Source organism: Brachyhypopomus gauderio, chromosome 3, assembly GCF_052324685.1.
Source record: "Brachyhypopomus gauderio isolate BG-103 chromosome 3, BGAUD_0.2, whole genome shotgun sequence".
NCBI lineage: Eukaryota > Metazoa > Chordata > Actinopteri > Gymnotiformes > Hypopomidae > Brachyhypopomus > Brachyhypopomus gauderio.
This window is the reverse complement of record NC_135213.1, coordinates 10,752,992-10,769,247: the sequence shown is the minus strand read 5'-3', so window position 1 is coordinate 10,769,247 and position 16,256 is coordinate 10,752,992. Positions and strand designations below refer to the sequence as shown.

General features: G+C 42.7%; 1 protein-coding gene across 1 annotated transcript; it reads left to right on the top strand.

The window, feature by feature from the left end:
* The first annotated feature begins 312 nt into the window (after window positions 1-312).
* Window positions 313-15,009, top strand: thbs2b (thrombospondin 2b). The gene is made up of 21 exons (XM_076999448.1): window positions 313-667; window positions 967-1,032; window positions 1,124-1,680; window positions 2,025-2,109; window positions 4,456-4,667; window positions 5,001-5,235; window positions 5,323-5,493; window positions 5,574-5,750; window positions 7,536-7,709; window positions 7,892-8,019; window positions 8,156-8,308; window positions 8,433-8,651; window positions 9,468-9,575; window positions 9,712-9,871; window positions 9,971-10,089; window positions 10,203-10,437; window positions 11,758-11,985; window positions 12,076-12,347; window positions 12,705-12,802; window positions 13,083-13,222; window positions 13,332-15,009. The coding sequence occupies exons 2-21, from the start codon at window positions 972-974 to the stop codon at window positions 13,337-13,339; spliced, it is 3,540 nt and encodes a 1,179-aa protein (XP_076855563.1). The 5' UTR covers window positions 313-667; window positions 967-971; the 3' UTR covers window positions 13,340-15,009.
* The last annotated feature ends 1,247 nt before the right edge of the window (window positions 15,010-16,256 follow it).

Below are 16,256 nucleotides of genomic sequence, written 5' to 3'. Positions count from 1 at the left end.
GAAAAAGCAATTACTGTCGATTACAGAACTCTTCAACATCGGTTTATGTAATCTCTGCTATTTCTGCATCACCTAAAATCGCAAAATACCTGCCTTTGATAAATATTATGCATACCTGTTAAACCAAGCAGCAATCATTCGGTCAATGAGTACTGTCTTATCTAAACCCGTGAGCTCTATGCGGGATGCTCGTGTTCAGCCCAAGCGCATTAGCGAACAGAACCGTTAAAAAGCACCGATAAAATCACACTCCTCGTACCCCCAGTTCTTTGCAACCTCCCCACTTCTGCGCTCAAGGCTCCTCCTTGAAACCACAGATGCGCGTTGAGGATTAAACATGAAGTTAAGAGACTTTAGTTTTAAGGAGGAGCACGTCGGTGATCAGATTTCTAACCGTGGAGCGTGGACATCGCTGGACCGGATCGTGTGTAAGGACGACATCGCTGGAAAGGACCGTGTGTAAGGACGACATCGCTTATTAACACAAAGTGATTGACGTTATCCCTCCAAGCTCCGCGCTTTTACGCACAGTCGTTTTGGTTTGATTAGCTGACCTCACCAGGTAAAAGACTGATTCATGAGAAGACCCATCGTTCATTTTCACCTTCTGTGAGGTACCTGGCCATTGGAATTTGTTCTATTTCTAAGGACTGGGTCTTTGGTTCAGGTAAGAAGGGGTATGCCCAGAGCTTTTACAAGGTAGCAAAGACTTATTGCGGTTGGTGTGACACCCGTGATAGTGCAGGCTTATTCTAAAAAAAAAACAGATTTAATTTTGTTAATTAGATGTTTGGAAGGTACACTGTTACACAAGGCAACGAGATGTTTGTAAAATGTATATAATCATGTAGGGAAAAGGTTTCCGGAGCAGTGAACCTGTGATCTTGCATAGAAAAGTAGAGCTGTTTTACGCTACTTGTGAACTGTGATGAAAGTGCAAGTTCAGCAAGTTTGATGTGCTTTTAGGAACTATGGTTCTCCAAGGATGCCTCCTAGCCCTTATATCTCTGTGCGCTTTCGCCATCGATCCAGGTAATTTCACACCCAGTTTTACAACGCAGCTACACAAATTGTTACACAAATTGCATGTAAAATGTATTAATTCTGTGAACACGTTTTGTAGATGGACAGGTGGAAGACGTGACGGTTTTTGACCTGTTTGAAGCCAGCGGAATCACGCGTAAGACCATCGGTGTGAAGCTTTTCAGGGGTCTGGATGCAGATTCGCCTGCATATCGTTTCATCCGCTTTGATCATCTTCCCGCTATCACTTCAAAGACTTTACAACAACTACTACTGCAGATCCAGAATAACGAAGGTTTCATTTTGACGGCCACCTTGCGTCAGGACCGCACATCCCGAGGCACTCTTTTGTCCCTTGAAGGTCCAGGAGAGCGGAGGCAATTTGAAATAGTTTCTGACGGCCGAACGAACACCCTGGATTTGGTTTATTGGTGGGCTGACGGCTCCCGCAACGTGATCTCGTTTGAGGACGTAGATCTTTCAGACTCTCAGTGGAAAAATATAACGCTTCACGTGCACGGAGAAACAGCCACGTTGTATGTGGGATGCGGATTGATCGACAGCTTCATTCTCGACGAGCCTTTCTATGAGCATCTGAGTGCACCTGGCGGACGTATGTTTGTTGCCAAAGGATCCACCCGTGAAAGCCATTTTAGGGTGAGAGCATCGTGTGATACTGTCTTGGCGTCTGCAGTAGAGCAACAGCAGACTCTGATTCTTACAAAACGTTCGACTGAAATCACAGCAAACTAATTGTCCAGGCTAGGCATACGTAGTGAAGCCACACAACAATGAACTCATTACTTAGAAATGGCCAACCTGTCAATGCCACTCAGGCAAACATAAAGGATGATCATGTGAACAGATTGAGATTATGATTTGACGCAAGTCACAAAGGCATGAACTGTGGTGCCCCTCTTCTGACATTAGCAGTACCTCCGCACTGTAACACTGTAAGGTGGACCGCGAGGTGATCAGAGATGTTTCTGTGTTTCCCTCAGGGCTTGCTGCAGAATGTGCTATTTATTTTTGACACCCCTCTTGAGGACGTGTTGGAGAGCCGGGGCTGTGAGCTGGCAAACCCAGGTGGGGTTTAAGGCTTGTGAACTCTATTTAAAATATGTTTACACTCTCCCACAACCTGAAATCGTATTCTGTGAGGCATGAAAAAGTATATATAAAATGTCAGCAGAGTCTTAGATCTTTAAAGTGCTTTTCTTTGCAACATTTTTCAGTCTCCTTTTGAGTCCTTGAAGGCCACAGCACTAAAAGATTAATCTAACGTTGGTGAGCCAGGCTTAGCTCACCATAAATGATCACGCCTCGAGCACTGAATGAACTCAGTACACTAAGGACTGAGGACCTAGAGGACTAGAAGTGAGGAGTGTGACTGAGAGCAGGGCTGTTCACCATCACCACGTTATCTCATTGAAATAACTGTTAGTAATGCTACTAATGTTTTTTGTAATTTTAACAGTGTTCATTTCATATCATAAAGTATATAAATATTGTGTTGGGCATAACTACCCTGCATTTACAAAGGGGCCAGTTAATGTCCAGCTCAGACTAGTATCTGTAATAGACCAGAAAGCCACTGGTGAGGTCATGAGTCAGGATTGGAACACACACACACACACACACACACACACACACACACACACACACACACACACACACACACACACACACACACACACGATAAGTAGGAAAGGAGAAACAGCCAATAGGGATTTGAATTAATTCAGCAGACACAGGTCTGCAGAGTGAAAAAAAAAACTGCTGGATTAAGAAATCTCAGTCCAGTCCAACATGCTCTCATGATTTAGGGACCTTTGGGTGTCTAGTATATAACTAGTGGATATAGGAGGGAGCTCAACGGTTCAATAGTGTTGTGTACTTGCTGTGTGTTGTAGCGCATCTGGTATAGCAAAGTACCAGCAGCCCTAAGGTCATAGATTCAGTTCCCAGGAAATGCACATACTAATAAATGTGTGTATGCCTCTCTGGATAATGGCGTCTGCCAAATGCTATAAGGGTGCTGTTTATTTGTCTCATAGACACTGCACATATGAACTAAAATTAGTCTGTAGTATCAGACTTATATTGCCTGTGCTACTATTCAAAATGCTATCAGTAGGCCCAAAGATCACAGCTTGGTGGAGACAGTTTTGTTTTGTATACTGGCAAAAATTGGGACAGTCATTGCTAAAAAACACGACTTTTCCAAATTATGTCTGACAGAATGTGTAAACTGTTTTAGCTGCACTTTTCTCTGTACTACTATCTGAAGAATCTGCTGTGTATGGGACATTTATCATTGTCACATGTGAGACATTCAGAGGTCGGGAATAAAGAAGGAGAGAGCAGAGAAAGAGAGAGCAGAAAGAGAGAGAGAGAGTGAGAGAAAGAGAGAGAGAGTAGAGACTGAAACAAATACAAAAGTAACCATCCACATGGATAGTAATTAACAGATGTGTGCTTGTTGGATGAAATTGCACAGTAGTATAAAAAACTTAATGACATCCACCTACTGTATGCTTTGTGGTACTATGGGGGATATATTTATAGTGGTTTGTACTAGGTGGGCTTCCACAAAAAGCTACCATGCCTGTACTTTTATACATACCATGTTCTTTTTGAAGCTCTCAAAATAACTTCAAATATGTTCCCTTCAAAGGAGAATGACTGGCAAATCGTGGGACAGACTGTGCGCTGTCGCAGAATTTGTGGTCACACACGTGTGATGTTACTGCAGCCCTGTTCTCGTTTGACCCCTTGTAATGATCAGTCTTCCAGTGTCTAAATCCTGTGCACAATGAGGCTTTATTTCAAATGGCTTTCTACATCTTGCTGAGTATCCCACCCCAAGCTTTTCCAGATCTCCTGAGTTTCCACATTCTCCCACAGCCATGCACGCTCTTTGTGTTAGGATAGGAGCACGGTTCACCACCACCCCATCCCCACAGCCAGGACAGGAGCTGAGCATGGCTTCCCAAGGCTTTCCTTCGTCTCCAATGGTCTCCCATGGTCTCCCATGGTCTCCCATTGTCTCCCATGGCTCCAGCTTTCTGCTTCTCACATTCATTCATGCTTCACCTCTAGGCATTACAATTCCAGAACTGTGTGTAATGTGTGCCTAAAGTTTACAAGGTAGAGGAATAGCAGAGCGTAACTGATCATAAGCAAATGATACATGCTAACAACAGCAATAAATACCTTTGAAGATAGTTCCATATTTATAGCTCCTCAAATTACTTCAGATCACTCATGACTTCAGGTTCATTGTCGTCAGAGGTCCATACATTATACAGATGCTTAAAAATAATTGTGTTACAATTATGCTCAACCTGCTCACCTACATCCTACTTCCTGTAACTTTCATCCCTCTGTTCCCTTAACGCTCTGCTCCTTTTTCTTCCTGTCCATGGGCAGAGGAGATAAACACGGTGAGTGAGAGTTCTGAACATCTGGACGTGGCCTCTTCGATCGCCACCAACGTCATTGGTCTGAACACGGACGCCCCTGCCACCAGCTCCACGGAGATGATGTGCGAACGCTCCTGCGAGGAGCTCGCCAACCTCTTCCAGGAGCTCAAGGGCCTCCGCGTGGTCGTCAGTAACCTCATCGACGGCCTGCAGAAAGTGGTGAGTCTGCTGCCCCCGACTATCACGTTTTACATGCTGTCGAGTGGCAGATGTGCCAGAAATGGCAGGAGGACGAGTTTAAAACTGAGTAATTGGTCCAGGATTTGTGGCTACCCACACAGGAATGTTTGCACAGTAAATCTCAGCAAAAAAAAAAAAAAAAAAAGTGTCTTGCCCACATTCTGAGTCATGTGGAAATTTTTGACGAGTTGAGGGCAGCATACTGCTGTAAGTGTATCTCTGGATATTTATGCATACGCAAACCCGTGGACGCGGGTCCACGTGGCTCATCCAGACTGCCGAGGAGCCTCACACCTCTGGTGCTGGTTACAGACGGAGGAGAACACCGCCATGCGTGAGGCCCTCAATAAGATGCAGGACCCGGTGGAGCAGAGCATGTGCTGGCAGGACGGCCGCATGTTTGGGGACAAGGAGGACTGGGTTGTGGACAGCTGCACTCAGTGTACATGCCAAGAAGGCAAAGTGGTGTGCAGGCAGATCACCTGCCCTCCAGTGGCCTGTGCCAATCCGTCCTTCATCGATGGGGAATGCTGTCCAGCTTGTCTACGTGAGTTCTCCTTATATTACATGATGGTACACTTAAAAGTAATATAATAATAACAGGTTTTGTATGATCGCACTTTTATGGCCACAGCAATGGACAGTGAAGACGGCTGGTCCCCATGGTCAGAGTGGACCCAGTGTACGGTCACCTGTGGCAGTGGCACTCAGCAGAGAGGCCGATCATGCGATGACACCAGCAACACGTGCGCCGGACCCTCCATCCAGACCCGCAGGTGCAGTCTGGGAAAATGTGACCGCAGAGGTATGGAAAACCTTTTTCCGCCCGTGAAAATCCCCTCTTGGCCAAATGCAAGAGGAGGCACCGACGATCCGTGCGTTTAGTTCGTCAGGACGGGGGCTGGAGTCTGTGGTCTCCGTGGTCTGCTTGCTCTGTGACGTGTGGAGAAGGGGTGATCACCCGCATTCGCCACTGCAACGCTCCCATTCCTCAGCGCGGAGGCAAAGACTGCGAAGGCGAAGGACGAGAGACACAGAGCTGCCAGGCCGAGCCCTGTCCCAGTGAGTATGGTGTCCCAAAGATGACATATTTAACAAGCTCAACCATGCTCATTTCAAACCCATTTTATCCACTCCCTGCTGTCCAATGCTGAGCCAAGAGAAAGAGAGAGTGATGTAATTCTTTCCAGAGCTCATATAATCATTAGAACCAGGAGGGATACATGCCTATGACTGGCAACTCTTACCACAAGGGATAATGGGTAAGAATCTCATGACACACCCAAAAAATAAGATTGTCTTGAACAACATGTGGTAACTGTGTTCTCTTGGAAACACTGGTTTCTCTAGTCAGGATATTATTGAGGGCTTAATATCTGGCCAACCTCTTGATGGGTATTTCTGGAAAGAGGCCCAAGTAGAGGCAACGCTGTGGGCATAGTCATCTGATGACTAGACATTTATTGTGTTAGTTACGCATTAGTGGAGTACGTGTTGGTATTCAGGGAATATTAACATATTAGATATCTTGTGTAATGCAGTTTACTATTACACAAGGATTATGTCTAAAATATTACAATTTGGCATTGCCTTTCACTTGTTTTCAAGATATGAATCAAAACTGAAATATTACTTTCCTGTCTTATTTTATAGATACATTTTTTTGCATTTATCCAATCAATTCCTCATACAGAACAAAAAGTACACAAAACAAAATAGCAAAGAAGGCAAATACAAGATGTAACCAAATAACAAACAGATGGCCTTTCAAACCAAATGTTCACCCTAGAGGCTTGAGATGAATCAAAGTTATTTCATCAAATGAGCTTCTGAGTGGTGCAGCTGGTCGCGGGCTCTGCGTCCTATCACCAGGGTCCAGGTAATTCTAGATATCCATTCCTGAGCAGAAGCCAGCCGAGCACTGAATCTTCTCTTATATATATACACACTCACTGGCCACTTTATTAGGTACTGGCCTGGACCCCTGTTTCCTTCCTTAGTTCTTCATGGCTTATATTCAACACGATGCTTGAAACATTCCTCAGAGGTTTTGGTCCATGTGACATGACGACATCGTGCAGTTGCGGCAGGTTTGCTGGCAGTACATCCCTGTTGCGAATCCTCCATTCCACCACATCCCAGGGGCGCCCTCTTGTACTGAGATGTGGTGACTGTGGAGGCCATTTGAGTACAGTGAACTCATTGTCATGTTCAAGAAAACAGTTTGAATTGATTTGAGTTGAGTTGCGCTTTGAGACGTGGCGCATTATCCTGCTGGAAGTGTCCATCAGAGGACGGGTAGACAGTGGTCGTAAAGGGATGGACATGTTCAACAACAACACTCAGGTAGACCGGGTCCAAAGTGTGCCAAGAAAATATTCACATTACCGTTAAACCACCACCACCACCACCCTGAACCATCGAAACAAGGCAGGATGGATCCATGTTTTCATGTTGTTTATGCCAAATTCAGACCCTACCATCTGAATGTTGAAATAGTCATTGAGACTGTCAAGTGAACCCGTGTGAATTGTGTCCCCAGTTATTCTTATTCTTAGCTGACAGGATGGACACCCAGTGTAGTCTGCTTCTGTAGCCTGTCTGCTCCACCGTTCACTGTTTTGTAATTCAGAGATGCTCTTCTGCATGCCTGGATTTTAACGAGTGGTTATTGGAGCTTATATCAGTCTTATATCAGCTCAACAGGTCTGGCCATTCTCCTTTGACCTCTAGCATCAACAAAGCATTTTTGCACAGAGATCTGCCACTCACTGGGTATTTTCTCTCTTTCTATCTGAGTGTAGATCTTACATATGTGCATTGTCTATTGTCTGTGTGTCCATACAGTTGATGGTGGTTGGGGCCCATGGTCACCCTGGGCAACCTGCTCAGCAACATGTGGGGGTGGTCTGAAGAGTCGAGAGAGAGAGTGCAACAGCCCCACTCCACTGCACGGAGGCAGGAAATGTCTGGGAGATACTACTGACAACGAGGTCTGCAACAAAGTGGAGTGCCCCATCAGTAAGTGATGGTTTTATAGCTTTTTTCCATTTCTCACAGTCTCATGGGTTTCACTCTTGTTACTGCTGAAGAATAAACATACATAAATGAATGCACAGAACCTTCTGAACCTCTCCAGGAGAAAGTGCATGTTCTGAATGCAATAGTGGTCTGAGTGGACTTGTGTCGGGCTGTTCCGTCAGATGGCTGTCTCTCCAACCCGTGCTTTGCTGGCGTGGAGTGTAGCAGTGCTGCGGATGGCTCGTGGGAGTGCGGGCCCTGTCTACCAGGCTACCGAGGCAACGGGACCTCGTGCGAAGATGTGAACGAGGTAAAGAACGTGACAGCGGCCGAATGAGCCGGGACTGCCGTGTATGTATGTAAACCATGCTTCACGTTCACGCTCACTCTCCTTTCCTGAACCTACTGTCCCTCTCACCTTCCCTGAAACGTGGGACTCTTTGCAGTGTGATATGGTGTCAGATGTGTGTCATAAAGTGGGAGGCCTGCAGCAATGTGTGAATACGGATCCAGGATTCCATTGTCTGCCCTGTCCTGCGCGTTACAAAGGTACTCAGCCCTATGGCATGGGAGTAGAATCAGCAAAAAACAACAAACAGGTCAGTGTGAAAGTCCTCAGCTCACAGGACACTGTGTCCTCACCAAAGCTGCCATTGCACGGGCGGCTTGTGCTACGCTATAAGCAAAAAGGATTTTGACGTCTCTTTTTGATCTCCTGAATAGGTGTGTGAACCTTATAACCCGTGTAAGGACAACACTCACAGCTGCCATAAGAATGCTGAGTGCATCTTCCTCAGCCATATCACAGAGCCCATGTACAAGTGTGAGTGTCGCATTGGTTACGCCGGTGATGGCATTATCTGTGGCGAGGACTTTGATCTGGATGGATGGCCCAATCAGGATTTAGAGTGTGGAGCCAATGCCACCTACCACTGCAAAAAGGTAACACGTGGCCAGTGTTTACCAAATGAGCTCACATAGCTCACACTCTCTGAGGCCTACGCCCCAGTGTGCTGACAGATCTCGCCTCAGTTCAGTTATTATTCACATGTAAAGTGCTGAAGGTGCTTTTGGTTTTTGGCCTTACTGGGCCCCCATACCATTGTGCGTTAGAGACTGAAAAATAAAAATAGCACAAACCGAACGGAAGCTAAATATTATCCCCTTAATGCAAACTACAATGCAAAATAGCAGTGTTTTTTTGGAAAGGGAATATTTTACAGGCAGAAACAAATACTGTGTGTCTTTATAGTGGAGGTTTACACAGGGGAGAGTGAGAGCATACAAGAGAACTCACAAACTCTGTCTGTGCTTGACGCATAATTGCTGCATTATGTAATATTGCACCCTAGAGAGAAATCAAGATTACATTTTGCATGACGTTATGTAAAAATCAGGTTATGGCATATAGCAGATTTGCGAGCCTGAAAAGCAAGGAAACAGTAAGGAAACAAAAAACAAAACAAAAAAAACCCAACCCTCCTTAGTAACCACAGTAACTATAAATAACACTTTAAAACAAAATAGCAATGGCTTGATGAGCAAAAGGTAGGTTTGAATAATAGCAATCAAACATCAGGCCCAGCTTCCCAAACACGGATTAAGTGTAAGTCAATTAACAGTTGGACTACATTTCTATGTTAGCAGTGACTCACCATTGGAAATTCTTTTTAGTTTATTGGTAGGCTATGTCTGGGTCCAGGAAACTGGCCCTCGGAGTTATCATGTGGGAATAACAAAAGATCTGCTGATTTTTAGGACAACTGCCCTACCCTTCCTAACTCTGGTCAGGAAGACTTTGACAGCGATGGACAAGGAGATGCCTGTGATAAAGATGACGACAACGATGATATTGTGGATGAAAGGGTGAGAATTCATCTGTTTATCAGTGTCTCGGTTTACAGATTCAAAGAAAATTATAGAGCACAGTGACAACAGCGGTCTGTTTGCAGTCTATAAATGAATAAACAGGACAAAATGTGTCTCATCACTCTTCTCTCAGGACAACTGTCCGCTGATGTATAATCCTCGGCAGTATGACTATGATAAGGACACAGTGGGTGATCGATGTGACAATTGCCCCTATGAGCACAATCCTGCCCAGACTGACACAGATAACAATGGGGAAGGAGATGCTTGTTCTACCGATATAGACGGAGATGGTGCGAAACACGACCCATTTCAAAGGTGCAAATGTTACATTGCATCTCAAATGCATAGTAGACGGTGGCTACTTTCGTTTTTACTGTTTTGATTTCCAGAGATTCTGAACGAGAAAGACAACTGTCCCCTTGTGTATAACACTGATCAAAAAGACACGGATTTGGATGGCGTTGGGGACCAGTGTGATAACTGTCCGCTGATACACAACCCCCAGCAGGTCAGGGTGGATATTGGCTGCAATTATGATTGTTTGTTATACTATGTTAACTCTGTCTAAGGAACCCTTCTATTTTAATCCTAACTCTAGTGTAACTTCTTTCTGTTATGCAGACTGATGTGGATAACGATCTTATTGGAGACCAGTGTGATGATAACCAGGACATAGATGAGGACGGCCATCAGAACAATATGGACAACTGTCCCTACATCCCAAACGCCAACCAGGCAGATCATGACAATGACAGCAAGGGAGATGCCTGTGACCATGATGATGACAATGATGGAATTCCTGACGACAGAGACAACTGTAGGCTGGTGCCTAACACAGATCAGCTGGACTTGGATGGTGAGGAGATAAGACACAGCTACTCCCACACAATGTGTGGCAATGTGACACTTAGGTTAAACTTTTCAGTGAGACTTTTTATTTTAGTTTTAGGGTACCATGTGATGACAGGGCAGGTAATGCATTTAAACTTCTACGGGGCAAATTAGATTAATAGTAAATTAACAAAAAAATTAGATTAACAGAAAATTGATTCTAGAATGTTAAATCCCAAAGAGCCGTTGTTATTCTGTTTATGCTTATACAAAAAAAAGAAGTCAGGTTCCTACGAATTTTTCAAATTTGTCCCTGGCATGCTATAGAGCTTTGTATCTGACAGGAATAAGGTAAGTGTTGTGGCCTGTCAGAAAGCTGGAACTATGATTAGGTTCTGAGAGCAGTCGGGTCGCCTGGGGCAACACGTCTGATTTGTGATGTGTGGAGCTACGTCCTGCACATCAGCAGGGAGCGGTGGAGTTAGACACATTTCTTCTGGAATGTTCCTCTGTGCTCTCCACACCTGTTTATCTCGGTGCATAAACATGCAGTTGCGTGACTCTGTGGGGTGGAAATCTAATTTATGTTGGTCTTTTTTATGCGTCCTGTGAAGGCCATCCAGGGAGCTGTCTCAAACTAAAGGAAAATTAAGGAGCAGGAATGATAAGAGGAGAGATATGAGGCACATAAAATATTTTGGCACCAAAAATGCAAATTAGTTGCACCTCAAGCTTGTGTATCTGGAATTGTCTTGCTACATTTTATGAGATATAAGTTGTATGTCAGATTCAATAAATGTTAATAACAATAGTCTAATAGCGGAAAACCAGAGGCTAGTATAATGAGGCATGAAGTGACAATGGATTTAGGTTTCTAAATCCATTTACGTAAAACATTCTTATTTAGAACGGAACGAAAATAGTCTTGGCTCAAAAGTCTGTGTTTATTTCAGTTGTCATCAAACTTTTAGTAACTTGTGTCACAGCCCAAAAAGATTTGCTTGGCTGCCTGACATAAGTTTAAAGCTTTGGAAACTGACTTTTCCATCATATTGAAAGAAAAGTGCTTCTTGGTTAGCTAAAGCTGCATTATTGCCAAATCTAGATCAAATAACTGACTGCAGTTATTATCACAAATAAATTCTGAGAAGCAATGATGAAAAATTGGATGTTTCTTTGTCAATATGTTTTCAATTTTTTTTTCTCCCAATAATAGTCTATTGTGTATTTAATATTGTTTGAATATAAAATGTATACCCTTATACATTATTTCTTCATAATTTGAAGTGTGGTGAAATTGTGATCAATGGCAGAAAAGCTTCTCACTATTTATCTGTTTTGTAAGGTGACGGTCGTGGGGATGCCTGTAAAGACGACTTTGACAACGACAACATTCCCGACCTCCTTGATGCGTGCCCAGAGAACGATGCCATTACCGTCACAGACTTCAGGAAATTTCAGATGGTCCATCTGGATCCTAAAGGAACCATTCAGATCGACCCTAACTGGGTCGTCCGAAACCAGGGAAGAGAGCTGGTGCAGACTGCCAACTCTGACCCTGGCATTGCCGTTGGTAAGCAAACCGCGTAAGCGTGTGGCCAACATGCATTTGCTTTGTACTCCCTCACACTTCCTCAGTCTTCCTGTTATCCCACAATGACAGGCTTTGATGAGTTCAGCGCGGTGGACTTCAGCGGAACCTTCTACGTGAACACAGATCGGGATGACGACTACGCTGGCTTCGTGTTTGGCTATCAGTCCAGCCGACGCTTCTACGTGGTGATGTGGAAACAGATAACCCAGACTTACTGGGAGGATAAACCTTCAAAGGCCTTTGGGATTTCCGGGGTGTCACTCAAAGTGGTGAACTCCAGCACTGGCACTGGGGAGAATCTGCGTAATGCTCTCTGGCACACAGGCAACACCAAAGGCCAGGTGGGGTATTACATGTCCTGCTCTGCAAGCTTTATTCCCTATGCCAATGCAGCTAATTACACCAAGAAGACCTTAAGAATTGGTTGATGAGCTGAATCTGGATACAGCTAGCAAACCACTTTAAACAGTACAGGGCTGTTACATTTTAGAACTATGACAGCTCCATTTGAAAGCGATGCAAGTCGTTACAGTTGGTTTTATTTCAGACATTCAACAGAGATCAGATCTGGGAGTGACCATGAAGGTACCAGAGCTACTGGCAACTGAAACCACAGGTTTGAAACGAGGGATTAAAAGACATATTGCTTGTTTTGTGTGCGTGTGTGTGTGTGTGTGTGTGTGTGTGTTGTCACTCAGGTCCGAACTCTTTGGCATGATCCGAAGAACATTGGCTGGAAGGACTACACTGCTTACCGCTGGCACCTCATCCACAGGCCCAAGACTGGGTTCATCAGGTACAGAGTCACAGTGTGTGGACTTTCCCACATGCTCCTTAAACAAAGAGCTTTACACTTAGGATCAAAAGTACTTCTGCTCAGAAGACATTTCAAAGACTGGGAAAATTCTAATCTAATTATCTAAATGTAGAAATCGTGTTACTACTGACCCGTGTTTTGTGCCCTGTTCATAGCCACATATCCAAATGTATTCTATAAACATAATGCAAAACTCATTTCTTTTAGTCAGCTAAATAGGAAGCAGGGTTTTTAAAACTTTTTTTCGTGTTTTCTCCAGGGTGGTTGTGTATGAAGGGAAGCAGATCATGGCAGACTCGGGACCTGTCTATGACAAGACATTTACCGGTGGCAGACTAGGGCTGTTCGTCTTCTCTCAGGAACTTGTCTTCTTCTCTGATCTTAAATATGAATGCAGAGGTGAGACCATATAATGGCTGAAGAGTTACACAATTATAAACACATGTTCAGTTCCTTGTATCATTACTTCACGTATATGTCATTTTCATATGCCATTTTCTTCTTGCAGACAACTGATTTTGATATGGAAGCATCACCTACCATTGCCTAAACCCAAAACATCAACACAAATGTTTCAAAAATGCAATTCGAACAAAAGAACATTAAGCATATTGTTCTGAAGAGGTTTCTACGTTATTTTCACTTTAATGGAATATTCACTTTAATGGAACATATTCATGGACTTTGACAGTGGAGCTGACCCTGAGTTGACTCTGACACCTAAAATAAGGAGTTCTATTTCATCAAATGGCCCTCTCTGCTTTGTTGCACAAATTCTTAATAATACTAAATTGAGTCCTGTCTTCTTGAATATAAACCTGAAGGTTTGAATATTAGCATTTGTTCACTTAGCCATGTAGTCTTTCATGTGTTATATTAGTCAGTTTAAAAAATAGTTTAAATACAGGTAATAATTGGAGAGGATGTACAATATTTAGAATAATACTGTTTCTACTGTAACTTATTTGTCTATTTTTTGTGCAAGTTCACGAATTAACAATTTGTTTTGCTTTTGCTAATGATGTAAATACTTATTTATTTGTTTACACTGACAAATTTTCACAATTGAAATGTAAAAAGATGTTTTACATCTGTATTCAAAATGTATTCATTGCTAGAAATAACAGTGTCTGAGTTCAGTACATACTAGCTGGGGTTTTCTTGTGTTGAGATCAGAGACGTCTCTGGTTGAGATGAAATTGAACTTGATGTGAAAACAATATCAAACGGAGCTTGAAGAGTTTATTTAACAGAGTATTGCCAGGCAATAAAAAAGAGGAACTTTAATGAGTCTGTAAAGGAAATAATGAGAATACATACATAAGGTTTCATTGATATGAAAGGGTGATGGTAATTTAGCTTAAATTAGTAAAAAAATGTTATAGCAGTATTTCTCATTATCAGCGTAGTCTTTGTAAGTATGTATATGGAGTTTCAGTAGCACATCCTTCAGTATTAAGCAGCATTGTGTGTTCTTAATGAAGGACACTGATAACAAATGGTAGCATGATAAAAAAAACTGAGCCAATTCCCTCAGTATTAACCAGCACAACCTAAACACAGAACCGAGCCTGAACCAGCACAACACACCAATGATGCAGCCAAAATTTCAGTCTTTGGCTCCAAACGTTTTTGGTAGTTAATTTCACAATTAGTGTTTCCAGAATTGCACCACTGATAGCAAAAAGTCAGATTCATTAACAGGAAACTGTATCAGCTTTAGTGCATTTGTGCCCCAGTTCCCAGAATAAGTTTCACATTAACACCAAAGTCTCGGTTTCTCATCTGTTTTTCGGTTTCAGATATACTCTTTTACAAACTCCGACCTCAGTAATGGATGTGATATGTCATTACCTTTAATCAAAGACAGAGCTACAAAGCTGATATATAGTCAGTGGGTCTCTTCTTTAAGTTATTTGCTGTGAGTGTGTGTACTTTTCATGCCTTAACCAGATATAAACCCCTTAGATTTTATACACACTATGACATGCCAGATCATCATTGTATAGCTTGCTGCTAATGGTTCTCTCTTTTATGTAGCATAGTTAATACATTTTGTACACTAACAATTTTTCTTCAGTTTGTGTCAATTGTTTTCTATTACTTTCTAGCTCTCACAGACATATTTAAAAATCATTACATAATAAAAGATTTTAAATAAATTTGTATTCACAAATTATCTTCCACTTTCTTCAGCTTATGTCTGAGTATTTGAATATACATGGTGTTACAAATAGTGTTTAGCAAATAGTGGCATTGGCCTATTAATAATAATTTCAATAACCATGCAAAATTTTTATTTTTGCCATTATTATTATAAATTAGGTTAATTTCAATAGGCATGGAATATCACTTTTTTCTTTCTTTTTTTAAAAAACTTTTTGGGGACTATACTGATAGCACTAAAGAAATGAGGGGCTAACTCAAAAACCTCATCTTTGGGCCCTCTTGTGATAATTTATATACTAAAGACAGCTATGACATACCAGAAAACGTTTTCAGGACAGGTTATATAACATCCTGATGAAAGTGCTCTTTTGACCTTCTACTGATGTGAAGAAAACAGCAGTGCGATAAAAATGCCTATAATAAAAGCCCTGTGTGAATTTTTGGCCTTACCGAAATCCTCATCTGTAGAAGAACGAGGCTGGAGCGTAACGAATGTGTGGAGGCTGAGGAGCAGCACAGCGGAGTAAACAGTCCAGACTGATGAGTGTTTCCAACTCTAGGAGTGTTGTTCTGTCACTGAGTGATGCTTTCGATTCGCTCTGGAGCTTTAAGGGGAAATAGCGCTTTATAGGATTTTAACGGCCCTCAAAAGCAAATCTGCTCTGAAAGAATGCCCGCTTTTCACAGCTTTCAGATGTGGCAATGTGAACTTAAAAGAATGCAGAGGCTGTTTTGGTAGCAGTGTGTGTGCCCATATGTGCCTCACGCAAACAGCACACACAATTTTTAAAGAAATAGAAAAGTCAGATGTCTCCAAAATTACATTTACAAAATTACATTTATTACAAAATTACATTCAGTTTGTTTCCTCACAAAATGCTCATATAATACACACACACACACACACACACACACACACACACACACACACACACACACACACACCCACCCACACACACACACACACACACACACACACACACACACACACACACACACACACACACACACACACACACATTATAGTGGAACTGTAAACTCTATGTCTTCTGTAGACCGACCCTCAGTGGTGTGTAGTAGCTAATGGTTGATGTCTTTTTCATGGTAAAACAAGAAACAACCCATGCTGTAACACTGCACATGGAGAGACTGTAGATCTAAAGAGATATTTGACAAGGACATAAAGAAAACCAGGCAATACTTCTGGTACAAACAAAACAAGTGGCAATGCTTGCTCTGAGGTGAATGTGGTGGGAAATGAGAG